The following is a 13,211-nucleotide window of genomic DNA, read 5'->3' as shown; positions in this document are numbered from 1 at the left end:
GCTTTTGGGAGGTGAAGTCGTTCGCTGTGGAGGTCAGGAGGGGGGTCCTTGAAAACATCTGTAATAAAATGCTTTTAGGAGACAAACGATGAGCAGAGAAAACCTTTACTCCTGACGTCAAGAAGCTGCACCAATGAGAAAACCTGCGGCCGTGGTGGGAGGAGGGGCAATGGTGGGAGGAGGGGCCGTGGTGGGAGGAGGGGCCGCGGTGGGAGGAGGGGCAATGGTGGGAGGAGGGGCCGTGGTGGGAGGGGGGAAAGGCTTTAGTTTCACGTTAGGCGCCTCTGCTTTCCTTGTACTGTACAAGGGCCACGTGACGGAAACGGCCCTTCACCAGCAGTGAGGGCATCACTTTGCCTCCATAACGAGGCTCCTGGCGGCTGCACCAACAGCTGTAACATCTCACCTGAGAAATGTTCTTGGCGGCCATTGTTTGCAGAAGGGCCCTCAAGGCGCTGCTGATGGCTTCCAGGAAGTCCACGTGCTTGGCAAAGTCTGAAACAGAGTGAGGCGTGAGTGCCTTTCTCCAAGGCGGCTCCGTGCAAAGGGGACAGACCCAGACCGAGCGTGGGAAGTGGCGCACATGCCATCGTCACAGACACGCTGTGCGATGGAAGCCGAGCTCTTGGGAAAGCCCTGCAAGACCGTAGCGACTGAAAGGACCGGGACAGGGCCTGTTCCCTGGGTTCTGCCCCTCAAAGTCCCGCTCCGCCCGAGTGGGGCCCACAGCAGCCTGGCGACTGACCTGGCTGAGAAAAGAGCAGGGTGGACAGGTGCTGCGCCAGGGCCTGCAGGGCCGGCGCCCCGCCCAGGTGCTCCACCTCCAGCAGGGACACGAGACTCTGGAGACACACGAGGGCTCGCCACTGCATGGTGTTCATCCTGCGGCGGAAGCGGAGAATGTCGTCTGCTTCTCTACGGGGCCCCCAGGGAACCCAGGCTCACAGCCACCCTGTGCTCTGGCGCTGACTCGGGGCGTCAGGAAGCAGGGGTGGCAGTCAGCACAGACCCCATCACACCGCCCGAGCCTCCAGGCCCCGAGGCGCAGCCACTTCCGGGCATAAGGCATTGGCTTTAGAAAACTGTACACGGCAGCAGCTTTCACATCACCTGTAGCTGGGAAGTGTGCCCTCCCTCCGGGAAAGCCCTCCAATGCACGTCCAGTTTAAGTGTGTAAAGCCAACGACCCTGCACCCAGGTGAGAAATGCACGCGGCTGGCACCCCAAGCCCCCCTGTGCCTTCCCTGACACACCTCTCCGACCCCTGAAGGTCACCACGCCCGACATGGATGGGAAACAGCTCCTTGCTTTCTTCACAGGTTCACCACTCATGTACGCATCCCTAACCAACAGCCTGGCGCCACCTGCTTTTGAACTTTGTAAAAACGGAATCAGCCCAGCTCAGTGGTTGAGAATTGACCTATGAACCAGGAGGTCACGGTTCTATTCCTGGTCAGGGCACATGCCCAGGTTGCAGCTCAATCCCCTGTAGGGGGCGATCAGGAGGCAGCTGATCCATGATTCTCTCTCACCATTGATGTTTCTATCTCTCTTTCTCTCTCCCTTCCTCTCTGAAGTCAATAAAAATATATTTTAAAAAGCACCTGAAGCAGTGCGTATATTCCTTTGTGCCTCCCTTTCTGGCTCGGTGCTGTTTCATCCCGTGGGGACAAGTCCTAGCTCGGATTCTGCTTACTGCTGCCTGCATCCTACTGCCTGACGATGCCAAACGCATGGATACATCCTGCCGCTGATGGACCCCCCTGCTGTGCACACACTCGGGTCTCAGTGCCCTAAGCACACGCCTCTCCAGGGCACACACTCGGGAACAGAACTCGGGAACCCGGGGGCAGCGGCAGCTCCGGCTGAGTGGTCCCCCTTTCATAGCACAGCGACGACAAACGGTTTTAAAAATAGACAAGGTCTTACTTTCTAACCAAAGGTTTCCACGTGGGGTTCCTGGAACACACGTCTACGGCAGCGCTGCTGGGAAAGGCAGTTTTCTCAAACACCTGGACTTGAAAAGGCGGGAAAGCAGAAGTTGAAGAGTAGACTTTATACAGGCCCCTTACAGAGCCGGCGTGGCAGCTACGTGAGACGGTGGGCGGCTGAGGCTCCTCAGCCCGCGTCCAGGCCGGCATTCGGCCTCGTCCCCGGTGACCCAGTGTGAGCTCACTCCCCTGCACACAGAGCGAGCAGCCTCCCAGGCCTTCCCCTCGCCGCACGGCGAGCCCGGACCGGGAGCCAGTACCTTCCTGGGGATATGGAAGTTGGTGAGGGCGGCGTGTGTCTCGTGCGAGAGGCAGAGGGGAGACAGCAGCTGCCCCCCGCCCTCGCCCAGGGAACTCTCCATGAACGCCTCGCTCTCGTCACTGCTGGAAAGCTCTTCCTCCCACTCGTCGTCCGAGGGATCTGTGGAGAGTGCAGAGCACGCGGGGCTGGGGTCGGTGAGCACGCCTCGCTGGAGCCGCGGAGCCCAGGGGAGCAGGGGCCGCCCGGGAGCAGGGCCGGGGACGAACCTTCGCTGCAGCACACGTTGACGATGATCTCCAGCGCGGTCTGCTGTGCCGTCAGCAGCGCCGTGGCCTCTCTCAGCTCCTCGTTAGTGGGCTAGGAAAACCAACACCAGCGCTCAGAGTCGGGGAAGCATGTTCTTTTCATAATGTTTTCATTGATTTCAGAGGGGAAGGGAGAGGGGGAGAGAGAAACATCCATGATGAGAGAGAATCATGGACCGGCTGCCTCCTGCACGCCCCCACTGGGGATCAAGCCTGCAACCCAGGCATGTGCCCTGACGGGGAATCGAACTGTGACCTCCTGGGTCATAGGTCGACGCTCAATCTGCTAGCTGGAGAGACAGAGAAATACTCAGCCCCATGAACTGAATTCACCCTGAAACTTAGCTGGATATATTAAGAAGTAGCTGAGCACTAAGATGAAACAGAGCATTCATTTCATTTCAGACGCCAGGCACTGACACGCGACAAACCCGCTCTCAGATGCCTGGATGTCCCCTTGGGAAAGACTGCGCCCATGAGAACTCCCAGCAGCCCTTCACGCCCGCAGAGCTTCTGAGGACCTGAGGACCGGAAGGCTGCTTCCTGGCTGCCCTGAAGATGCAGCTGGCATTCCTTTAACACTGGAGAGAGAGGGGGCACCCCTCCCCCGGGAATAAATTAACACAACCTTGTCAATTACCATCCTTAAGAGGGGCTGGATAGACTTACACAACCTTAATTCACAAATCACCTATGGAAAGTGAAATAGCTACACTGACATTCCAAACCCATGCATAAGCTAAAAATCATGTAAACTTTACTGTCTGAATGACGGATGCATTATAATTTATTACGCATTTCACTAGTGTGGAACAGTTCAGATTACTTGAGATATCTTATTTGTCAGATTTATGGGTCAGAGTTTAAAAACTAGAGACCTGCCCGGCCAGTGTGGCTCTGTGGCTGAGTGCTGACCTATGAACCAGGAGGTTGCTGGTTTGATTCCCAGTCAGGGCACATGCCCAGGTTGTGGGCTGGATCCCCAGGAGGGGCCGTGCAGGAGGCAGCCAATGGAGATTTCTCTCTCATCTATGTTTCTATCTCTCCATCCCTCTCCCTTCTCGCTAAAAATCAATAAAAACATTTTTTAAAAATCAAGCAAACAAAATAACTAGAGACCGCGACATAGTCCCGATTTCCTTCTAGAATGTATATACCCCTTGTTATCCTCCAGCCTCTTCCTGTGCAACAACAATGTAACTGTAATTTCGAAACAAGCTCTTGAAAAATAAAGGCAAATGGCTAACTGAAGAGATGTAGCTCATCTAATATTTGTATTCCTTTTACTGCTGGCAAGGATGAATGTAAAAATTATTCCTCTTTGCTGTGGGTATGGTATTCAACCAAACAAAAATGTAAAAACGAGACAGGCTGTTGCAGGCTCTTACCCACTTAAAAGGCACGCAGATCTGGCTTAGATGCATCTGAGTTAACTTTTGCCTTTCCATGCAACTCTCCTGCTCAGAACAGTTCCCTGCTGCTCATTGCTATCCAAGTGACAGGAGGAGCCAATCTAGCGGAAATGTTACGACAGCAGAGATCGGCTTCAAAACACTGGGCAGTGGAGGGGAGAGTGGGCAGGGACATCGACGAGAAGAACAGACTGCGGTTTGATGGTCGACAGCTGTGGACGCGGGGTAGCGAGGACCCTTGTCTGTGATCGCAGCTTCTTACGTGAAATGCTGCGATTACAGGTTCTGATTCTAAAGGACTCCCGCACAGTGAGGACCGGAGCTGACGGACTGTATGTCTGTATTCCGGGCACGTACCAGCATGATGGCTGGCAGCCGACGGGCACCTAAACACTGGCTGGCCGACTGGCATGTTAATCACCCAGTCCACTCAGTTATGTCAATAGACTTTAAAAAGCAAGCTTCTGTTATAAGAAAACACTGCATTTTATAAGCAGCAAAGTTCTATTTTTAAAGAGTACTTAGGGGAGTAAATCTCTAAATACTAGTTAAGTATCCATACTTTTTGTTGCTGTTAATCCTCACATGAGGATATTTTTTTCCATTATTTTCAGAGAGAGGAAGGGGGGACAAAGGGGGGAAGAGAGAGAGACACATTGATGTGAGAGGCAAGACACATCGACTGGTTGCCACCCACACGCGCCTCGACTGAACCCGCAACCCAGGTACATGTCCTTGATTGGAACTGAACCTGAGTCCCTTCAGTCCATGGGTAGACGCCCTAACCACAGAGGCAAATGGCCAGGGCGACACTCTATGACTTGCAAGAAACTCAAGGGCAGTGTTCACCCCACACCTGACACAATGCTTTGCACCTAACAGCTATTCATGGGGCTAGAAAAGTAGCTCTAACTACAATTTTCTTTTAAACACCACCAGTTCATGCTTAAGAGACTGTGTGAACACAAACAAGTAGTATGCTGACAGATGTCTTTTCAGGCACATTAATTCTTACTGGGCACAGCCTCACAAAACTCTAAGGCACTCCCGTAGATCAGCCTGTTACAGGTCGTTTGACATGAAGGAAGACAGGCTGGTTTGAAGCGGTACAGTGTGGGGACATTCGTGCCTTCTTCCAACTCAGGCCTCCTCCCCCCAGGATGGCGCCTCTGGCCTCCAGGCCCTCACAGCGCCGTCTGCTCTCACCACGCTGGCGTGGCCCAGCCTCTAAAGCGGCCCAGGTGCCTGTCCAGAGTGCTCTCTGACAGCCTCTTCCATCCTCTGCCTCCTCTACACAAACTGCTCCCGGGGAGGCCTGTGCCCAGCCCCTGCGGTCCCAACACAGGCATGACAGTAAGTCACTACCGCGCACCTCTCCTCCCACGATGGAGGCGGTCCCTAAAGATCGGAAATGCATCTTAGTCATCTTCCCTTTGTCAGCACCTGGCCCAAGCCTGGCACCCGGCAGGGCACAGATGTGCACCTGAATGAGCAGGTTCCGCTCCTCCCTGTCCTCCTGACCACCTGCTCTCCTCCTTGGGAGCGTTCTCTCTGCTGACCAGCTCGGCTGAAAAGTTCCCTGCACCCTCACGCCACCATCACACCCACTGGCACGAGCGAGCACCATCACCCAATCAGCAAACCCATCAGCCATCGCTCATCTTCCCCATCGCCCAGCCTCTTCCGTGCAGCAGCGGTGGGCACAGGGCCGTCTGGCCGGCTGCCTGGTGAGGCTCAGCACTAACACAAAAGAGACGAGGCCTGGCCAGCGGAGCTCAGTGGCTGAGCATCCACCTGTGAACCAAGAGGTCAGGATTGGACTCTCAGTCAGGGCACATGCCCAGGTTGCGGGCTCCATCCCCAGTTGGGGGTGTGCAGGAGGCAGCCGATCTATGAGTCTCTCTCATCATTGATGTTCCTATCTCTCTCTCTCTTCCTTCCTTGCTGAAATCAATAAAAATGTAATAAATAAATAAAATAAAAGAGACAAAGATGCCCTGGGTTGGACAATCCAAGCAGAGTGACAATTCCTCTGCTGGGTAAGTCGGGAGACGGCGTGTAAAGGCGCTGAGGAGACAGCAGCTGGGAAGATGACCACGTGTTTCTAACGTGCTGTAACAGTTTGCTCTGTCCCGTCTTTGAAATCTTCTGTATGTAAACGTTTCATTCTAAACAGGCTTTTCCCCTGTAGGAGTAGGAAGACAGCACTGATTTTCACTGAAATCCACTTTCTAGTTAACTCTGCTCTCACACTGTCCTACAAAACGTCGGGTAGCTGTTGAAAAAACCTCCATGTGACCCCGTTTGGACGCACCGACCCGACTTACCGGAAGTAAATCCGAAATGAAAGTTTTCCTCCTGACCCTTCTCCTGGGAGGAGTCTCCTCCATCTCATCGTCTTCGGTCAAGCCCACGCCGTTCGCGTTCTCCAGCATCTCCTCCGTCTCCGCGGCGGTTCTCAGCCTCTGCGTCTCGGCCTCCTTCATCTGAATGACCACTGCGCCGGCGTCCATTTCCAAAACTTCGGATAAGATCTTGAGGATGGCGCTTATGATTTCTGCTTGACTCTTGGACGGGATAATGTCCTTTAGATTCCACACTGTGCCTGGGAGAAAATGAGCGCAAGGACAAAGGACTCGCCTTCGAAATCTGATAAATACGGTTTCCACAAGATTGGTTCTCTAAGCTCAGCTGTAATTTCAAAACATCTTGATCCCACTGCCTTTGTTCGGTTTCTAGTACATGTCAGAGAGCTGTGCACAGAGGCAGCTCCTGTTACTACGGCCCCTCGCCACCTCTCCCCTCCTTGGCTCACAGGCCCTCCTCTGATACACCGCCTCACAACAGACCAGGAGCACCGATCGAGTTTCTTTGAAAATGATAAATTCAGTTGCTTCGCTTTCTTTCATCTTAACCTGAGCTACTCTCCGAGGCAGCTTCTTATATTCCAAGAGTGGAATGGAATGTATTAAAAATTCCAAGGTCTCTCAAACGGACCAATCACGCAGCACGTTCTTTTTTTTTTTTTTTTTTTTAAATATATTTTATTGATTTTTTACAGAGAGGAAGGGAGAGAGATAGATAGTTAGAAACATCGATGGGAGAGAAACATCGATCAGCCGCCTCCCGCACATCTCCCACTGGGGATGTGCCCGCAACCCAGGCACATGCCCTTGACCGGAATCGAACCCGGGACCCTTCAGTCCGCAGGCCGACGCTCTGTCCACTGAGCCAAACCGGTTTCGGCGACGCAGCACGTTCTTATCAAAATAGAACGGGAGCTACCATTAAGTAGTTAGGCCAATGGTTTAAAGAGTGACTGTTAAAAATACTTCCTGGGTACATACCCAAAAGAACTGAAAGCAGGGACTCAAGCAGGTATTTGCATCCCTGTACTCACTGCAGCATTATTCAACAGCCAGAGGTTGGAAGCCACCCAGGTATCCATCCACAGATGAATGGATAAACCAAATGTGGTACATACAGCCTGGCCAGTGTGGCTCAGTGGTTGAGCATGGACCTATGAACCAGGAGGTCATGGTTTGATACCTGGTCAGGGGCACATGCCCGGGTTGCAGGCTGGATCCCAAATGGGGGCCGTGCAGGAGGCAGCCAATCAACGATTCTCTCTCATCACTGATGTTTCTCTCTCTCCCACTCCCTTCCTCACTGAAATCAATAAATATATGTATATAGTGAGTGGTCACGTCTTAGATGCCCACAGCCCATTTCTGATCTTCCTAGTTATAAGGGACCCTGAGAGCAGCATTTCTCCATCAGACAACAGTATTCTGTTACATGGAAAACAAGCCGACTCTAGGAGGCTTCCCAACTATGCACACCGCTTGAGTTCAGGGTCTCCACTTCAATATTAAAAATTTCAGAACAGACATAATAAGCACAGAAGGCCCGGATTGGTGAAATCAAGGAGTTTCAGCCTCCCGTCTCTACAGGTTACTGAAAAGCACCTGTCACAGCCGGCTAAACTTTACCTGCAACCAGTGTCTTCAACAGGGTATACGCCATGGAGCTGACAGGAGCCCGCATGGCGGATTCCAGCACGTGCAGCGCTGAGGCACTGAGCGATTTCAGTAGCTCTGGGTTCTCTTCAGTTACCGTCTGCAAACAATAGGCTAGGAAGACAAGAATGAAATGCTCAGAAACAATGAATTCTGCGAGGGTAACTCACACCAAAATAGCTCCATTTAACTCCTCGCCTGAATTCAAACAAGACAAATAAATCTATGACAAGACTAAAGACACAAAAATAGAATTGACTTTTTTCTTTTAAAAGCAATGAACTAACTTTCCTGAAACTCTTATTGTAATAAAACCCAACCTCTGAGATTAAAAGTCACCTGCCAATTTCCTTGTTCCACTGTTTATGAAACTCCACATTTACTCAGTCTGCCCCCTGCCAAATAGTCCATTTTAAGAAAAAGATTTTTAAATTTCCCCAGTAGTATTTGCACCCCCCCCCCCCCCCCCGCTTTTTTTCTTTTTCTTTTTCTTTTCTGTGCTCTTAAAAGTACCCATTAGAGCCAAGAGAAACAGCATTAAGGGGAATGTGCTTCGTCCTTGCCAGGAGAATGCAGAGTTAAATAAAGGATGCCTGCCGGGATTATGGGCAGAAAAGGGATGCTTTTCATCAATTATTTCTCTGCTCTACTCCAAGTTCTCCGGTTTCGGCTCCTACCTCACCCATGGCTCTCTAACCCCGTGGACAGGAGGAGGGAGGCGGGCAGCTTTGCCATCCCACGGAAGGGAAGCAGGCCTGCGAGAAATTTCAATCATTTGTTTTCCTCTCTCAAAAAAAAGCCCAGATTTACCAGTTTTATGCTAAAGGTAGGAGACAGCAGCCCGGCTGGTGTGGCTCAGTGATTGAACACCGACCCATGAACCAAGAGGCCACCGGTTCGATCTCAGTCAGGGCGCATGCCTGGGTTGTGGGCTCAATCCCCAGTAGGGGGTGTGCCGGAGGCAGCTGATCAATGATGCTTCTCTCTCATTGATGTTTTTTTCTATCCTATCCCTCTCTCCTCCTCTCTCTCTAAAAATCAATAAAAACATGTTTAAAAAAGAAGTAGGAGACAGTGATGCAAGGTATTTAAATAGGTCCAGAATCCAATGACCTTTGGCTGCAAGGCCTGGTAGCTGTGGGTCACTGTTTCTCCGTGAATGTGAGACAGGAGCTCAGGAAGTGAGAGGCTTCTATGAATGTAACAGCAGAAGCCTCACAGGCTCAATTAACTGCTTCCCTCCCTTTCCGAGTGAAGAGCAGGAAAACTGTGTAAGTACTGACGAAAGATTTTAAAAGATTCAGAACAGAGCTCAGCTATGCATTTGCACACGAGAAAACATGCTACATCTGAATAAACATTTTCAAACAAGGCCACACGTAAGGAGATCATCACCGTTTCTTCACTTACCTGCTGAAATAGCCAGGTCGACATTGCTGGGAAATCTACTTAAGTACTTTAATACAATCTCCAAGCACCCTTCTTTGTTGAATATAGACACTGCTCTGTTACTGCATTCACTAAATTGAAGGGGGGAAAAAAGTGTTACTATTCACATTTTCACATTAAGAAATCAACCACAGAAATTCATGAAAAAGTCAGCCAGGTTTTATAACAGAACCAGAGCTGGAGTCAAACACCCGCCATTTTATGAAGAAACCACTGCCCTCGGTCCTCTCTGGACAGGAACGCAGCCCGTGTCTGCGTCTATTTCTCTACCCAGTGGGCTCTTCTGCCCGTCTCTCTGCCTGACCCCGTCTGCTCACAGGCGGTCAGAGCTAGAAGAGCCTGAGAAACCACCTCCTTCCAGAGGAGGAGACCCAGGCCCCAGAGGTGCGTGACCTGCCCAAGGACCACACCTTCTGTGAGTGGTGGCTCCTAGGGTCGGCCCCTGCGCTTCCCACCGCGCCGCAGTGACAGTAAGTTAAAGGCCTCTGTGCTTATCCCCAAAGGCACGCAATTTTAAGAAAGTAGAATTAAATTTTAGCCATTCTTTCTAGACTATGATAATTTCAACAAGCAGAATTTACAGTCTGCAACGGAGATCCTGCCATATTTTTAAAAACCGTACTATCTGTTAATAAAAAAATCAGAATTAATGTTATCACTGCTATTATCATATGTACTAAATACACGGTAAACAGAGCTAACTGCAATGACAGCCATGTTTCCAGAGAAAACATTGCCCCATACATACCACATACCCATATGACACACTAATAGCTAAGCTGACTACAGCACTAAATCCAGTCCTATGAACTGAAACATAAACTGTTCCTGTCTTCCTATCTATCTAGTTACTGCACACTCCATGAGCCTGCCCTCAAGAAGCCCAGCTAAGTCAGTACAGCCAGGAAGGTAAACACACCTGCACTGAGACAGTAAAAGTGCACACGTATGTAAGTATGTTTACAATATAAACTACAAGCAAACATGTCAGTGGCATGACACAGGCTCACAGGCATCAGGAGAGAGCTCACTGAGGAGATTACACTTTCAGGCTCTTCCCGGAGAACTTTCTAGAGAATCTCCAAGTTCAGCAGTTTCTATAGGTTGAAGTTATGTGGCCCGGTGTTGTGGCTCAATGGTTGACCCCATGAATCAGGAGGTCAGGGTTCGATTCCCAGTCAGTCGGGGCACAGGCCTGGGTTGCAGGCTTGAGCCCCAGTGTGGGGCGTGCAGGAGGCAGCCGATCAGTGATCCTCTCTCATCATTGGTGTTTCTCTCTCCCTCCCCCTTCATCTCTGAAATCAATAAAAACATTTAATAAATAAATAAAGTCACGTGGTGCCCCGCCGCTGGCTCCGATGCCGTCTCCTCACATCGGCTCCCCCGTGCTGCTGGGGGAGCACGTGCACTAGTTTCCCATGAACCAAAGGCAAGTTGGGGCTGCTGTGTCGGCAGCTTTCAGATCTAACTGAGTCTTGTCTTCTAAGAAATACCCGTGCTTTTGGCCAGAAGTTATAATTGCTGCTGACTAAACAGAAGGAGCTATGGCAGTATCTTGCTAAAAATGGAGAACATAAAATGGGGGAGAAAAAAGGAGATCCAGGTTGTGTTTCTAGCCATTTGCACTCCTAAGAGCAAGTGCACCCAGGCCACGGCTGCGGCAGTCCTGGAATGGAGCGGGGCCGGGGCTCCTCCCAGGCACCTGCTTCCCTGTCGCACGGCAACGCAGGGTGGGGGAGTCAAGCACCACCGAGCTGTGTGGTCCCTGTCTCGTTCCAGATGCCAGACCAAAGCAGCGACTGCGCAGGGCCGGCTGGCTTTAAGACAGCTGCCACTGCAGGTACACGGCGGTGGGGGAAGGGTGTGCGGCACGTGCCAGTGCCCAAGGCTCCCCGTGTTTTGGTCAGTAGTAAGGACTGGGGAGAAGCGCGGAGAAGCAGGAAAAGATGCAGTGATGAGGGACCAAGCCGGGAGGGAGGACTCAGCACCTGACCTGACCGCCCACCCAGGGTCAGCGTCCGGGTTACAGGCGCACAGCGGAGAGCAGAGCGTCCCCGGGGCTGAGCCGCGCCGCGACCAGGGCAGGGCTGAGAGCGCCTCACCAGATGTTCCATAGCACGTTCACGGCCTCGTTGGCTATGTTCTCAACAGAATGTCTGTGCTGCTCCTTCCCTTCCCGCGGAGGCACCTCGTTGGAATCCAGTCCAGTGCTACACTGTAACCAAACATCAAAAGTAGCACCTGGTTCAAAAGAACAATGAAACCAAACGGCTAATGACAGCGAAGAACCACAAAATCTAAACATCAGAAATTATAGTGGTTCACAAGCTGCTCCGCTTTGGCAAGAGGACCAAGGAGTCTGGGGTTCGATTCCCAGTCAAGGGCACGAACTTGGGCTGCAGGATCCCTGCCCCCATGGGGGTGCGTGCGGGAAGCATCCGACTGATGTGTCTCACATCGATGTTTCTCTCTCTCCCCGCCTCCCTTCCACTCCTCCACTCTCTGTGGAAATTAATGGAAAAAATATCCTCAGGTGAGGATTAACAAAACAAACAAGACAAAAAAATAAAAATGTAAAATCAATACAAAGTATTTAATCTAATGTGATAAAGACAGTAAACAAGGCAAAGAAAACCAACACATGGTAAGATCTAACATCTACACAGTACCTTCTAAATGCAAGGCACCAGTCTACGCACCTCACATGTACTGAGTCACTTAACCCGCACCACAAGCCCATGAAGTAGAGGAACCATTGTCCAGTCTTCCACTACCGGCAGGAAACTGAGGTTCAGAGAGCTGCTGAGGGGGTAGCGTGGTATGTGGCGCAGCTGGGATTCAGACCCAGGCATCCTGGCTGGAGCGGGTGCTGGGGACCACCCTGTGTACTGCGCCTTGAGCAGCATCCACGGCGTCCCCTAAAGCAGGGCCTCTCGCCTCCGGCACGGCCGGCGTTTTAGGCCGGACAAGTCTCTACTGTGGGGCTGACGTGTGCATCCTGGGTCACCACCTGCCAGGAGCAGCCCACCCCCAAGCTGTGACCATCAAAGATGGCTCCTGTGGGGCAAGTCACTCCTGATGCAACCACTGCTTTACAACGGAACAGGCTGGTGCCTCTCATAGAACTGATGACCCTGAGAGAGCACTGAGTGAAAATCACCCCTCAGGACAGCACCGTGGATCAGAGGCACGCCAGGGAGAGAGCGCCTTGATCCCGGAGCTCGTATCACGCAAAAAAAGTTGGCACGGTATTAAATCTGGGAACTTAATGTCATCTTTCAGGCAAAAAAAAACAAAACAAAAACACAGATATTTTACAGATGCCAAGTGGACTGCTGTGAGGGTTTAACAGTATATAAAAGAGCACCTGGTGCATAAAGAAGGAATGCTAATTATTTTGTTGTATGAAGTTTAAAGCCTAAAGGAGTCTGTCTATAGTTTTGGGAAGGTCTTTTCCAACTAGTAGATAAATAAAGGTAGTGGGGACAAACTAGAGACTGCTATCAATGATGAGAGATCAGTGTTTCCAGGAAAAGAAATAAAATTCCCATAGGATGTTTTGAGGGAAGACAACATACCAAAGTACTAAAACAAAAAACCCTGAGTTTGCACACTAAACGCTCCATCTGACAACTGCCCCCAGGATTCTGTAGAAGCTGCATACCTCCCGGAGCAGGGCGACCAGGGGCGTCATGATGTCCTTCGTCACCATGTCATCGCAAACCTCAAAGCCTCCACAAGCACTGAGATTCCTACACGAGGAGTTTAAGACA

General features: G+C 51.2%; 1 protein-coding gene across 1 annotated transcript in view; it reads right to left on the bottom strand.

The window, feature by feature from the left end:
• HEATR3 (HEAT repeat containing 3) overlaps positions 1 to 13,211 on the bottom strand; it is a 15,785-nt gene extending 2,574 nt beyond the window's left edge. Inside the window, exons 1-10 of the mRNA XM_023748916.1 lie at positions 13,103 to 13,211; positions 11,541 to 11,653; positions 9,400 to 9,509; positions 7,963 to 8,103; positions 6,298 to 6,575; positions 2,520 to 2,610; positions 2,252 to 2,412; positions 1,930 to 2,012; positions 746 to 882; positions 407 to 495 (exon numbers count right to left, since the gene is read on the bottom strand). Coding sequence (XP_023604684.1) covers positions 407 to 495; positions 746 to 882; positions 1,930 to 2,012; positions 2,252 to 2,412; positions 2,520 to 2,610; positions 6,298 to 6,575; positions 7,963 to 8,103; positions 9,400 to 9,509; positions 11,541 to 11,653; positions 13,103 to 13,150 — 1,251 coding nt within the window. The 5' untranslated portion in view covers positions 13,151 to 13,211. The remainder of the gene's footprint in view (positions 1 to 406; positions 496 to 745; positions 883 to 1,929; positions 2,013 to 2,251; positions 2,413 to 2,519; positions 2,611 to 6,297; positions 6,576 to 7,962; positions 8,104 to 9,399; positions 9,510 to 11,540; positions 11,654 to 13,102) is intronic.

Source organism: Myotis lucifugus, unplaced genomic scaffold, assembly GCF_000147115.1.
Source record: "Myotis lucifugus unplaced genomic scaffold, Myoluc2.0 scaffold_2073, whole genome shotgun sequence".
NCBI classification, from domain to species: Eukaryota; Metazoa; Chordata; class Mammalia; order Chiroptera; family Vespertilionidae; genus Myotis; species Myotis lucifugus.
Note: the sequence above shows the minus strand (reverse complement) of the source record. Positions and strands in the feature narration are given on the sequence as shown.